Genomic DNA, 12,329 nt, shown 5'->3' with positions numbered 1-12,329 from the left:
CCACACGCCCACTCGCGTTTCCACTCGTGCTGACGCGGCTGCGCGTGTTTACGTGAGGCGACTGCTCCCGTTTCCTGGCGGAGAAGATGGCGGCTCCTGGACCAGGGGAGTATTTCAACGTCGGGAGCCATGTCTCCTGCCTCACCTGCCTGGGGCAGCGCTTGCAAGGAGAGGTCGTCGCTTTCGACTACCCGTCCAAGATGCTGACTTTGAGTATCCTTTTACCGCCGCGGCTTGTCATTGAGGCGTCGGTATCCACAACTGCATGAGGCCTGGGCTGGTATGCAAGAGACATTTTCATCACGGCGAAGTTCGTCCACTCTGGTTTTGCTTCCACGTTTAGCGCGTGTTGAGTCAGGTGGGGTTCGTTGGAACCTCCGATTGGCTGGTACGTTTTATTTGCGTCTTTTTCGGAGAAGGGGCGCCTTAATGTGAACATATGAATCAAAGTCATACGGATTTGGTTTGAATGAAAGCTGCGCAGTGAGGAAAAACGTAATATTCAAGGTGTGTTTTCCAGACATAAGAAAGTTATAAATATACACCTTCCTCAAAATATTACGTTATTTTAATAGTTTAATTTTCCTCGTGTGCCGCGTGAATGTCCTGTTGAATTTCGCGAATCACTTTAAACAAATGATACATTTGAGAATTTGTATTTAAAAAAAGACCATTGCCCTGTCATCAGAAACGACTTTAAAACTCATAAAAAGTAGCGTGGAAACCCAGATTTCGGTTGTGTTAGCTTAGCGTTTTTATTCCGTTGGGACAATGTAGATCTTAACCAAATAGGAAGCCAAATAAGGTTCCGATGCGTCTGCCCAGATGAATGTAGCACATTTAATAACTTGTACTGCTGTGTAACATAGTATTCGTTGAACCGCTATGGTAAAGGAGCAGAGTGGGCAGGCTGTCAACTGCTGCATTGCTGAGATGCCGTGCCAAAATCTGCGCATGCGTGGTTGGGAGGCGTCGGTTAGCCTGAAAGCTAATATCAGTGTTTGACACAATGCGCACGCTGTCAAGGATTAGTTGCCTAAACTAAGAAAAGATGGGCGTTTCGTTGCGATTTCTTTTCTGCGTTGTTCCCATACATTATGCATTATTTTTCAGAAATAAAGTTGTTGGTTACCATGAGATTACCGTTAACGTTAGTTGCTTGCTTGCTAATCTGCCACCGCTGCCATTCATGTTGAAAATTCAAATGGTCACTATATAGCAAATATATTCGCCGATAACACTTAACAGTTTAAAAATAATAAAGATGATGTTACAAAAACTGTTTTTTGTCAGTACTTTTGAAGATGCTTCGCTTAGTCAGATATATTGCGTTTCACATGACTGGATAATCATGGTTAACTGGTTGTGCTTTATTTGTCAATTGTATATGCAGTAACAGATATTTTGTTAGCAAATTGTGTGCAAGGTATCTGGGGAGGGTCAACGGAATGGTCTTTGGACTAAAAGGCACAAGCAGACAGGTTCTTTTCTTTTAGGAAATGGTGATTTTTTTTAATGCACCAGTCTAATTAAATTGAAATGTTTTGCATGTTTAGTGTGTGTTTGCAAACAGGCTGATGTTATGTTTCAACTGATCTCATTTCAGATCTGACCACATTTAAACGCTCCACATGTGGCCTGTCTTCCGCTGAAACGGGTCATATCTGATTGCGCTTGGTCAGGCTAGAAAGATGCTTCCACCATGAAGCCAATGAAACTCATCTCTTTAGTGACAGACACGCGTGTCATTTTATACTGTCTGTTAACATGAGAGGCAAACCACAACACTGCAGTGGAGGGATAAACACAAACTTGGTCACATGCATAATCCAATTCCTTGATGATACCTCCGCATGCTTCTTATATTTTGGACTAATAAGAAAATGTTGTGTAAAGCCAACCAATCAGGTCAATCGCCACACATGACGTAATGCATCTTTACTGAATGGTCTTCTGCGGTGATGCCTTGACTTGTGCCATCAGAATGTGCCCCGTCCAGTGGTAAACCCAACCTCAGCGATGTGGTCCTAGTTAACCTGGCCTACGTGTCAGAGGTGGACATCATCAATGACCGTGCTGAAACCCCTCCCCCTTTAGCATCTCTTAATTTTAACAAGGTAAGACCAGAAGGACCCTTTTGTGTTATTGGGTAGTTTGAAGGGATTTTCTGTTGAACCTTAATGCATAATCCCATTGCATTTGTCGGATTATTGTAGAGACTGAGTGTTTTTTTCTTTGCTGATTGTGCAGCTTGCGAATAGAGCACGGGAGGAAAAGGAAGACAAGTTGTCGCTAGCGTTTGCAGTTAGTGCTGGCGTCTCTGTGGAGGGCCAACAACTGTTCCAGACCATTCATAAAACGTAAGTGAGATGCAGATTTGAAAAAACATGATCGTTTCCGTTTCATATATTCTTTTTTTCAAAATAATCTTAATGAGACCAAATAAACTCACTAAAATGAAATTGGGATATTAGATGTTGTGCAGCGTTCTAGGGTTAATCGTTTGTATTGTCCTCAGCATCACAGCAAAAGGATTTAACACGCAAGATTTGATTAAGCATTTGCACCTGGAACAGAATGCATCATTCATTTTAACACCTCTGGTTTCACCTGCAGGATCAAAGAATGCAAATGGCAAGAGAAAAACATTATAGTGATGGATGATGTGGTCATAAATCCGCCGTACCATGTGGACAACTGTAAAGGAAAAGAAGGCAGTGCTTTGAGTCACGTGCGTAAAATAGTAAGTCATCTCAACTTTGCAAGATTAATAAAGTCCAGTCAAGTGGGTTTTTTTTTTTAAACTGCCTGTCGATGTTGATAATGTCTGCATTTTAACCAATTGGCTGTCTCCTCTCTGTCCACAGGTTGAAAAACATTTCCGGGACATGGAGAGCCAAAAACCATTGCAACATTCACAGCAAGCTCAACAAACACAGAAGGACTCTGCTGTATCATCATGAGCTCAGGCTCTGACAGAGAACATTATGTTGACAAAAGTTTTTTTTATTCTTTTTTTTTACCAATTGCCAGACAAAGGTTGAGATATCAGATACTCTCTGTTTTGAGCAGGAGTAGCTGTCCTACACATCTGATAAGAGAAACTGCTACCGTTAACAATGGGCAAAAATAGAAAGCTGTCTTAGAATATTACTGATGTAGAAAACGTTTGACTTTCGCTTTTCGAACAAAGTCGCCCCAACCCCCCCCTGGATGTTTTAAGGTCACTTGATTCTCCACCAAAACTCCTGATCGAGTATTCTCGAAAAATGTGGCTCAAAAAGTGTGAGCATGAAACAAAAACGATTAGCCCCAAGGACCGGATAACTATTGTTGGATTTCCATGGCACGTGCGTGGTTTAGTTGTTGACTGATCGGATACGAGTATTGTAAGCGAGGGCTAAAGAACCTGTATGGGAATTGCACTTAACATCCACCCAACATCTCATTTTCAGAAAAAAAAAATTGTATCTAAACTCCAGCTTGATATCCTTTTAAACAGTCACTTTACATTTTTAGTGATAAAGGGACAATGACTCTTGAGTACTGTAAGCATCCCTTCAGTCTACATCTTTATTTTCAGCTACAAGGGCAGAGAGAGAAATGGAGATATTACATTGTTGTTTTCTTCCATATTGGTCCTTGCCATTTAAATGCCTCTTCCATAGTGGGACCATTTTCTAAGATGCAATGTTTTTTATAGTATTATTATTTTCTTTTTTCTAAATACATCAAACCTGGAAGGCTAAATGCAATGACAGATGAGATTCTCACATCTCTGACTGCGTTCCTTCGTATTCCAATGACGGTCGTTATTCGTTCGATTTGTGACATCTCGCTCATCTTGTAACAGGACTCTTTTCTCAGCGGGAATATTTGTAATCACCTTTTTGGAAAAAGGAAATGTTTAAGCTATGTCTTGCCATGTTGAGAGACTGGGATGGCGGGGATGGGAAATCCTCCCCATCTCGGCCTTGTGAACCTTGTAGCCCGATGGAGGCTCTAGCCGTGGCGCCAAGCTGTGACAGGCATCCGCGTTGCATACCAGTTTATATGGCTGTGTTAACAAGGTTGCTGTTCGCGTAGGTTTCTTTTGCAGTATTTTTTTTAGATGGCAATGAAGAAATAAAAGGAAAAAAATAATGTCTTGTTTTTTTATTACTCTATCTGCACAACGGTATGCAAGTGTTTACTTAGTTGCCTCATGCCATATTACTACTTTTAAGACAGGTTTTACATTTATGCATTTGGCATATGTTGCTTTTGTGTTCAATGTATATGTTTTATTGATATTTGTGTTCCCTGTAATATGTACACTCTTTAAAATAAAGGTGCTTCACGATGCCATAGAAGAACCTTTTTTGTTTCAATGGTTCCATAAAGAACCGTTAACACCCAAAGAATCTTGGGGTGGAAAGGTTCTTCAGATCATAAAAAGGTAAGAAAGACATGGTTTTGACTAAATGGTTATTTGTGGAACCAAAAGCGGTGCTTCTGGCATCGCTGTGAAGGAACTTTTAAGCACCTTTATTTTTTTAAGCACCTTTATTTTATATTTATAGTGTAGAGTAACATAAGTGAATCGTCACTTGATAGTGAACTTTAGCCCAACACCAAGCATAATCTGTCCAAGAATCCAGCCATTAGAGCAGGGGTTCTCAACCTTCTTGACTCCAAGACTATTCAACAATAGTCAAAGACCCCCCTCCAGCTCAGCAAAACTTAAAATTTCTACTCAATAAAATGTTTCAGAGCTTGATATTATTAACTGGAAAAGTGTTTATTCAATATAAAAATGGACAAATAACAACTATCTTGGCTTTTAGTTGTTTTAAAACTTATATCAATGTTCATTTTGTCCAATTTTAAATTATTAGTCATTGTGGTCCCCTAGAAAGTCAATTGGGGCCCCCTTGTAGGCCACGCCCCATACCCTCCCATTGAGAACCACTGCATTAGAGAATCCGTTTATACCAAGTTGTCTTATTCATATAAAACCGAATCCATTTTAGTGTCGGGCATTAAAGGGGATCATTTGCCATTGTATAACTGATTTAATATTTACGGCCAAGACACATTTAGATGCAATGAATCATTGATGCTGAGAAGAATTTCTATTATTCACGAACACGTTCATTATTTACAAGCGCATGGTGTCTCAATTCTGGACCCCCTCAACACATCTAGGCTGTGTAGTGAACATCATGTTGGGCCACTTCAGTGTGCGGTTGGTTGGCGCGTAAAGGACTGTTTTGGGATAAAGTCGACACACAGCGATTCGTCTCGTTACTTAATTTAAAACTTGCAACCTTGTGCGCGTCATATTGAAAAAACTTTAAACCTGATTTTTGCTGTAATCCAGTATCTTTAAAATCCTCTTGAGACGGAGTTCCGGGAATATACATAAATCTACATTACGTAATGAATATATTCAAGAAGAGACTCAAGTGTGCCAGCTGCTATTGAGGAGTACACATTGATTGAGTTAAAATATTTTTTTGCAAAGGATGCGTAATTGAAATTGTATAATTATTTAGGATTAAAAAAGGACAGATAACGTGACAGAAGGACAGCTGTGGGATTATGGCGACATGTGACAGAAAAAACTGACTGCAGCGCTCTTGTATACTGCGGACGCTGTTGCTTTGAAAGAAAATTAAAGGGGAATTAAAATGTTTTGATAAAATGTTTGTTTTTTTGACAACTTAATTGTGTTTCACCTACTCCACTAGAAGTGCAGCATTTGCCAAGACGGTAAGATCATTTCTAGTTTGTGTGCGCTTTTAAACACAAAATGGAGAAAAGTCACACGATGATGTTGGTTGACCTAGTACCTCATTTTAAAATAAATGTACGTTTATTTTGTGTATTAAATTACAGGAAGCTGCAAAAGAATGAGAATACTGTAGCTAACGTTATTTTACAACTTTATTGAACTGTTACTACAACTGATGTCTTTTCTGATGTCTTTTTTTCAATATTTGTTATCAGTGTTCAGATGCCATTTTTGTTACTCTCGTTTATTTAATTATTAATCATTTTATTTTCAGCCAATATATACACTAGTCCTACTCAAATGTCGATTGTTTTTATTATCTAAGATTCTAGACATTACCCTACTGTAAAGTAATGTTTAAATTACAGTACTGCATCGCAGTGCTTTACCCATTTGAAATGTTTTTTTATCTGTAAGAAATCAATTTTTGCATCTTTTTTACATTTGACTGACCCTACAGTATATAGTAATTTATTGTTTTCAGGTGGATTGATTTGTATAGCCTAACCATAAACATTAGTCATTTGTCATCTGTCTAAAATATCATCAATTTGATAAAAACTAAAAGTAATGTCACTTCATGTCTCATTGAAAACTTTGACCTCGTTATTTCGCTCATGCAGAATTCTAGATGACAGTTGCACCATGAGGCTCTTTTAACCCTGAGGGTCACATCATGCTGCTGTCCATCGTGTTGCTTTTTCTCTATCTGTCTCCATTGAGGAGTTCAAGACTGTGTGGTCACCTCTGCCATTGCTTTGAGCACTCAGACCTGGTGGACTGTCATGCCAAGGGTCTTGAGGATGTACCTCATGGACTTCCCCATGGTACATGGCTCCTAGACTTAGGAGGAAACAAGCTTACAGAGATCCGAAGTCGAGCTTTCGCTGGCCTTTGGTCTCTTCGAATTCTTGTGCTGTCGGGCAGTAGCATCCAGGATGTGGAAACAAATGTAAGCACTCTCTTTTCTTTAAGCCACACTATATATATACTGTATATATAGTATATATGTGTGTGTGTGTGTGTGTGTGTGTGTGTGCGTGCGTAATATACTGTAATAATAATTTGATTGTCCCACACAGGCTTTCTATTCTCTCTCCTTTCTGGAGAAGCTGGACATGAGCCATAACAAGCTCACTCGGATTCCACCTCATTTCTCAGAGAGCCTGTCTTCAGTGCGTGAGCTGCGTCTGGACCACAATGCGCTGCTTTTCCTCAAACCTCCAGGCCTGGAACATCTGGAGAACCTTGAGAAACTGGACTTGAGTCACAATCGGATCCACTCCCTGGATCCCGGCACGTTCCGCGGCCTGTCCCGCCTGCGACATCTCTACCTGCAGGGGAACCGACTTGGTGTCGTGCGGGACGGCTCTCTCACCATGCTGCCTGGGTTAGAGGTCCTTCTCCTGGGGAACAACAATATCTCCCGGATTGAGGTAAATGCACTCGCTCCACTTCACAGTTTGTCTCTGTTGGGCTTGGAAGGGAATCATTTGGAGCACCTGAATTTTAAGACGTTTCTGAGTCTTCACACGGCTGCTACACACCTGCAGCTAGCTGGGAATCCCTGGAACTGTGACTGCGACCTGCACCGCGTCTTCAGCAAGCTGCTCAGTGTGCGCCACCTCCACGTGGACGATTATCATAACGTAACTTGTCAAGAGCCCTGGCAGCTCGCTGGGGCATCTTTGGCATGGGTGGACGGCCAGTTGTGTATGGCAGAGACTGTAACCGTGTTAGTCATTATTGTTACTGTGATTGTTACCGTATTTGGTGCCTTGATCATGGCGGAGAGAAAACGTAAGAAGAGAAAACACTGGGAGCAGAGCGAGGGCGAGACACAAGACCACTGAGATGGAGTTTAGCAGGAAGAACCTTTTTTGTCTAAATGGTTCCATAAAGAACATTAAACATCCGAAGAACCTTTCTTATTTCACAAAAGTTTCTTTGTTGGGAAAAAGATTCTTCAGATTACAAAGATAAGAAAGAGATGGTTCTTTAAAGAACCTTTGACTGAATGGTTCTTTGTGGAACCAAAAAAGGTTCTTCTACTGCATCGCTTGTTAGCACCTTTATTTTTAAGAGTGTATGTCACTTTCTGCAACGGAACGCAGATATGAAAGGATAGAACTTGCATGATGTCTTTTGTTTGAATGGGGGTTTTAAATTGTACATGCAGCTGGTGCTGTAGAAAAGCATATCGCTGCTGTCCTTCTGAAACCTTGTATCTCCATATTTTGTGATTTTTATTTTCTGCCATAAATCATTATTATTCGGCACCAAATATCTAGCCAATGAAAAGTAGTAAAAAGTGCTTGTCAACAACACATTATTTAATCATTTTAAAATACATTGTTTCCTAAAAACAGCCTTCGGACATCCGAAGTTTCGGTAGGACAGCGCCGATAAATAGATTTGATTTCTGCTAGTTTGAACAGAAGTGTTTGATCAGATACTAAACTAACACTTTGTAATCTGGGATATTTATACCTGTTAAGATTTAATAAAAATCTGTGGTAGATAAATTAGTTGCAGATTTTATAGATTACATTTTTTTATTAATAGGTTAGATTGCTGTATTGTTTCTCACATTGACATTTATGTTTAATCATTTAGCAGATGATTTTACAATTATAATATAAGATATTTATAACAATAATCTTTCTTATTTTATGACCTTGGATCAGTCGTGCATTAAACAATAACAGTATTTAGTGACACAAATCACAGTACTTGGATCACATAATATCTAAACTAGTTTATTCACCTTCATGATAAAGGGTTGTTACCTGCCACAAATATGATAGGACGCAAAAGTTTGTTAATTTGTTAAACAAATATCAAAACCAGAACCTTCCAGGCCTGTATTACTGTGTATCTTTAAAGGTTTTCACAGCTGATTTGTGTTATCGCTCTCTTTTCTCTATACTAACAAATTCCTACAATTGTACTTTTGTGATTGTACCATGTTGTTTGACAATTATTATTATTGCTTATATACATCAATAGTTTAATAAATATATTTATTTGCACAACACATACAACTCAAATGTGCTTATATGGCTGTTAAATTAATTTCTGTAGCCTACTGTCTGGCTACAAAGCCTCTCATCAGCATCTGGTGTCACAGGATTATGCTTCAGTTAATGTGCAGGACTTCCCAAACGCCCTCATTCAGTTTAATGTTGTGATATTCATTTATTGATTTTGCTAATGTAGAAATTACCTACTAGGTTAGTACTCAACATCTACCTTTGCTGCAAATTATTGCTTTTTTCAGCTTTCCCTGTCTGTGCAGGTAATTTATATTGTTGTAAGGCATGTTGCAGTAATCTCATTTTCAAAAATTCCAATAAAAAACTGAAATTTTCCAGCAGCTGGGGTGCCAGAAATAAATAGTAAAATAACAGTTTTTCCTTATAAAGTTACACGTTTTCCATGTTTTTCTTGTAAATTTGTGGTCTTTTTCTGTCATTTAAAAAAATACATGAAAACGGTAAAATTCCGTAAAAGTATTTTTTTACAGTGTATAATTTAGTATCAACAAATATCAGTATTTATCTGCAGGCAACTTATTAAACAAACTGAACAGAGTTGTATTTCTGAGGCTTGGGGCTAAAGCACTGCAGTGGAGTTTAAGCAGATTTGTGGAGATTTTTGCAGGCAGAGAAAGTGAAGAAATTCAGGTCACAGTGAGTGTTTGGCCATATGGAGGTCTCACAGAGATGCATCATCAGATTGCATTTGATTAAAAACAATGGATTACTCTGTTGGAGGAAAATATCATGCTACCACGGTAAATTCATATGGGCCAGATTAAATATTTTTATTAATTTAAATATTATATTTATTATTTTTAAATATTCATGCATATGGTTCTGCCCTTATGATCCTTTAAACCAATGGTTCTCAAACTTTTCAGATCAAAATTAGTGATCTTTAATATGACCGCCATAGAAAGCTGCTTTGGAACAATGCACATTGTGAAAAGAGCTATATAAATAAAATTGAATTGAATTGATGCATCTGCTACAGTAAGTGTAAATGAATAAAAAATTAAAACCACAAGGTATGGAAAAGACATAAATCTGACTGTACTGTATCATTAAGACATTAAGACAAGTTGCGTTGCCTTCATTAGACTGCTATTGATGTAAACCTATATCATTTACAAAGGAGAGACTTGATGAATGAAATTACAATAGCTTCAATAGCATAACGTGACCACAAGGTGGTAGTGATGCAATTGTTACGCTGTGAATTTCTTGCAGATTGTGTTGATGGGATAGTGAAAAACATGTTAATGAATAAAAGATGAAAGAATTTCGATTTTTCAGTAAACTAGGCTACCTTTTTCTATCACATTACAGATCATAAAGGCATTTGTTTTCAATAAAATTGATTTAAGACTTTTTTATTCATAAAGTTTAGGTTTAGGGTAAGGTTAGGGGTGTAGTGCCAATATCTCGATAAGTTGCCATCATTTTTATAATTTTAATAAATATAACTATATGCACTCTGTTTTTATTGAATAATCTTTAATACACAACAATACTGAGGTGCAAATAGTAACGTTATCTGCCACTATTTATAAGTATCAATAGCCTCTAACTACTATTTCTACTTAATCCAAAGAAAATACCGCTATTTTCGGTCAGTGTAAAAAGCATTGCTGCCTTGGGCAGGCTTTGTACTCAGTGTAAATAGACACTACGTAAATGAAAATGTTTTATCAAAAATAAATATAATAAAAAAATTTAATTTGTCTATTCACTAATATCCATTAAAAACAATTTTTGGACTAATATCCAAAAAAACTCAAAATACGTTCCAGCGGCTATGCGGGGACCCCCAAATAAAATTCTGCTTAGGGCCCCGTAAAAAGGCTTGGGCCTGTTTGCACCAACACACATACAATCTCAACAAATTCAAGCATGCAAATCAGGGGTGTTGCTAGACCTAAAGCTCTACCGCAGTCATCCTCAATTGGCGGACCGCGGGCAGGATCCGGACCTTTGCTTCGTTTCATCCTGACATAGGCTGCGTCCAAATACCCCCACTTGCGGTCTTGGCCACTTGAGACCGCATGTGCACGACAGGAAGTAAGATCGCAAGTCTGTCCAATGTCTTAAAATGCCAAAGTGCAGTGCCCTTAACGCAAACTAAACCCACACTATCTTGAATACGGCTTCCGAGCGGTATTCAGGGCTAAGTGTATCCCATCATGCATCACGTCTCGCCAGATGTTGCGGAAAGCTTTCCAGTGTAAGTTACACAACTACTTTTTAAGGTTATATCTATTTATTCTATGATTGGCTAACATGTGTTTTTCTTTTGTTTAGCTTTTTTGGGTACAGCTGCTTTGATACAATACAAATAAAGCACTATAAAAATAAATCTTACTTGACTGTGTAATTAGTTATTACATATAATTTCGTAGTAAAATGTATTTGTTACACATTTTATTGGTTAGGTTTATTGGTTTATGAGTTAGGTATTGTGTAAAACTGCTTTTTATCACATAATTAGAAACACCACATTAATTAACGTTATATGTTTGCACTTGCTAAGTGTGTCCCATCCGGTTAGAAATACTTAGGCATAGATTTGGGCCACAAACAGGAAATACGTCATGAAAGTAGTCAAGTGGGGGTATTCGGAAGCAGCCATAGCCTAATAAACCATTTAATACATTTGACTATTTCGGTTGTTTAAATAAAGCCTCGCGTGTATACAACGGAGAATCACATCACACACGCTCTCAGGAACATTTATGTAATTGATCTTTTGCCGCTATATCCTCTAATATCTTTATCTAGCGCCAAGCCGCCAAATGCGCTTCGTTTTAACCCTTTTCGCTGCGCACGCGCTGCTTCTCTCCCGCCAAAGATGCGCCTCAGAAGAGCAAATGGACATACTTCAGTAAACAAAATGCAGCAATTTTAAAGTACTTGTATTTGTCAGTCTGTTTACTGTTTGCTATATGTCTCCAACCTCTCGACCAGATTTGTGATATTTTATGAACCATAACGTTTTTATCTACATTTAGCATTAGCATTAGCGATCAGCATGTAAACATTTGTGACGCTGTGAAAACAGGCTAAAGCCTCATAATCTAATTAATTATTAGATAACAATTTATCCACGTTGGCAGTTGGCACGTTTAGACAAGTCAACTTGTGATACAGGGGCGTCGCACCCACTTTACCCGGTGAGAGGGTTCAACATCCGCACTTTTTATGCAGTTTTTCCGCAGTTTTGCACAAACGTCTTACAGCAGTCGCTCCTCCGTTTCTCTGGCCGCTCTGTGTCTGCGCTCGCTGCGGCTGCCTCCTCTCCCCTCCCTCTCAAACATGACACCGGCTTTGAGTGTGACCGGCTGATGCTGGTCTGCCTTAAGTCCCGCCTCTCTTGGTGTGTTAGATTAATCTGTCAGCTCGTGCTGAGGAGGTGGGAATTTATGGTTATGGTTATTTACATCTCCCTTTTCCAGGTACTTTGAATGAGTGTTTATGCTTTCGAGGTTTTTAAATAAGCTTGATATGTTTTTGGA

General features: G+C 38.8%; 2 protein-coding genes across 2 annotated transcripts; both read left to right on the top strand.

Annotated features, from left to right (window-relative positions):
* Window positions 1-35: 35 nt before the first annotated feature.
* Window positions 36-4,341, top strand: lsm12a (LSM12 homolog a). The gene is made up of 5 exons (XM_057345861.1): window positions 36-213; window positions 1,984-2,117; window positions 2,251-2,360; window positions 2,617-2,743; window positions 2,868-4,341. Exons 1-5 carry the CDS (start codon window positions 87-89, stop codon window positions 2,961-2,963), a joined length of 594 nt encoding a protein of 197 aa, XP_057201844.1. The 5' UTR covers window positions 36-86; the 3' UTR covers window positions 2,964-4,341.
* Window positions 4,342-6,422: 2,081 nt separating this feature from the next.
* On the top strand, window positions 6,423-8,834 carry si:ch211-237i5.4 (slit homolog 1 protein). Its single transcript, XM_057346970.1, has 2 exons — window positions 6,423-6,728; window positions 6,859-8,834. The coding sequence occupies exons 1-2, from the start codon at window positions 6,453-6,455 to the stop codon at window positions 7,627-7,629; spliced, it is 1,047 nt and encodes a 348-aa protein (XP_057202953.1). The 5' UTR covers window positions 6,423-6,452; the 3' UTR covers window positions 7,630-8,834.
* Window positions 8,835-12,329: the final 3,495 nt, after the last annotated feature.

Source organism: Triplophysa rosa, linkage group LG11, assembly GCF_024868665.1.
Source record: "Triplophysa rosa linkage group LG11, Trosa_1v2, whole genome shotgun sequence".
Lineage (NCBI taxonomy): Eukaryota > Metazoa > Chordata > Actinopteri > Cypriniformes > Nemacheilidae > Triplophysa > Triplophysa rosa.
Note: the sequence above shows the minus strand (reverse complement) of the source record. Positions and strands in the feature narration are given on the sequence as shown.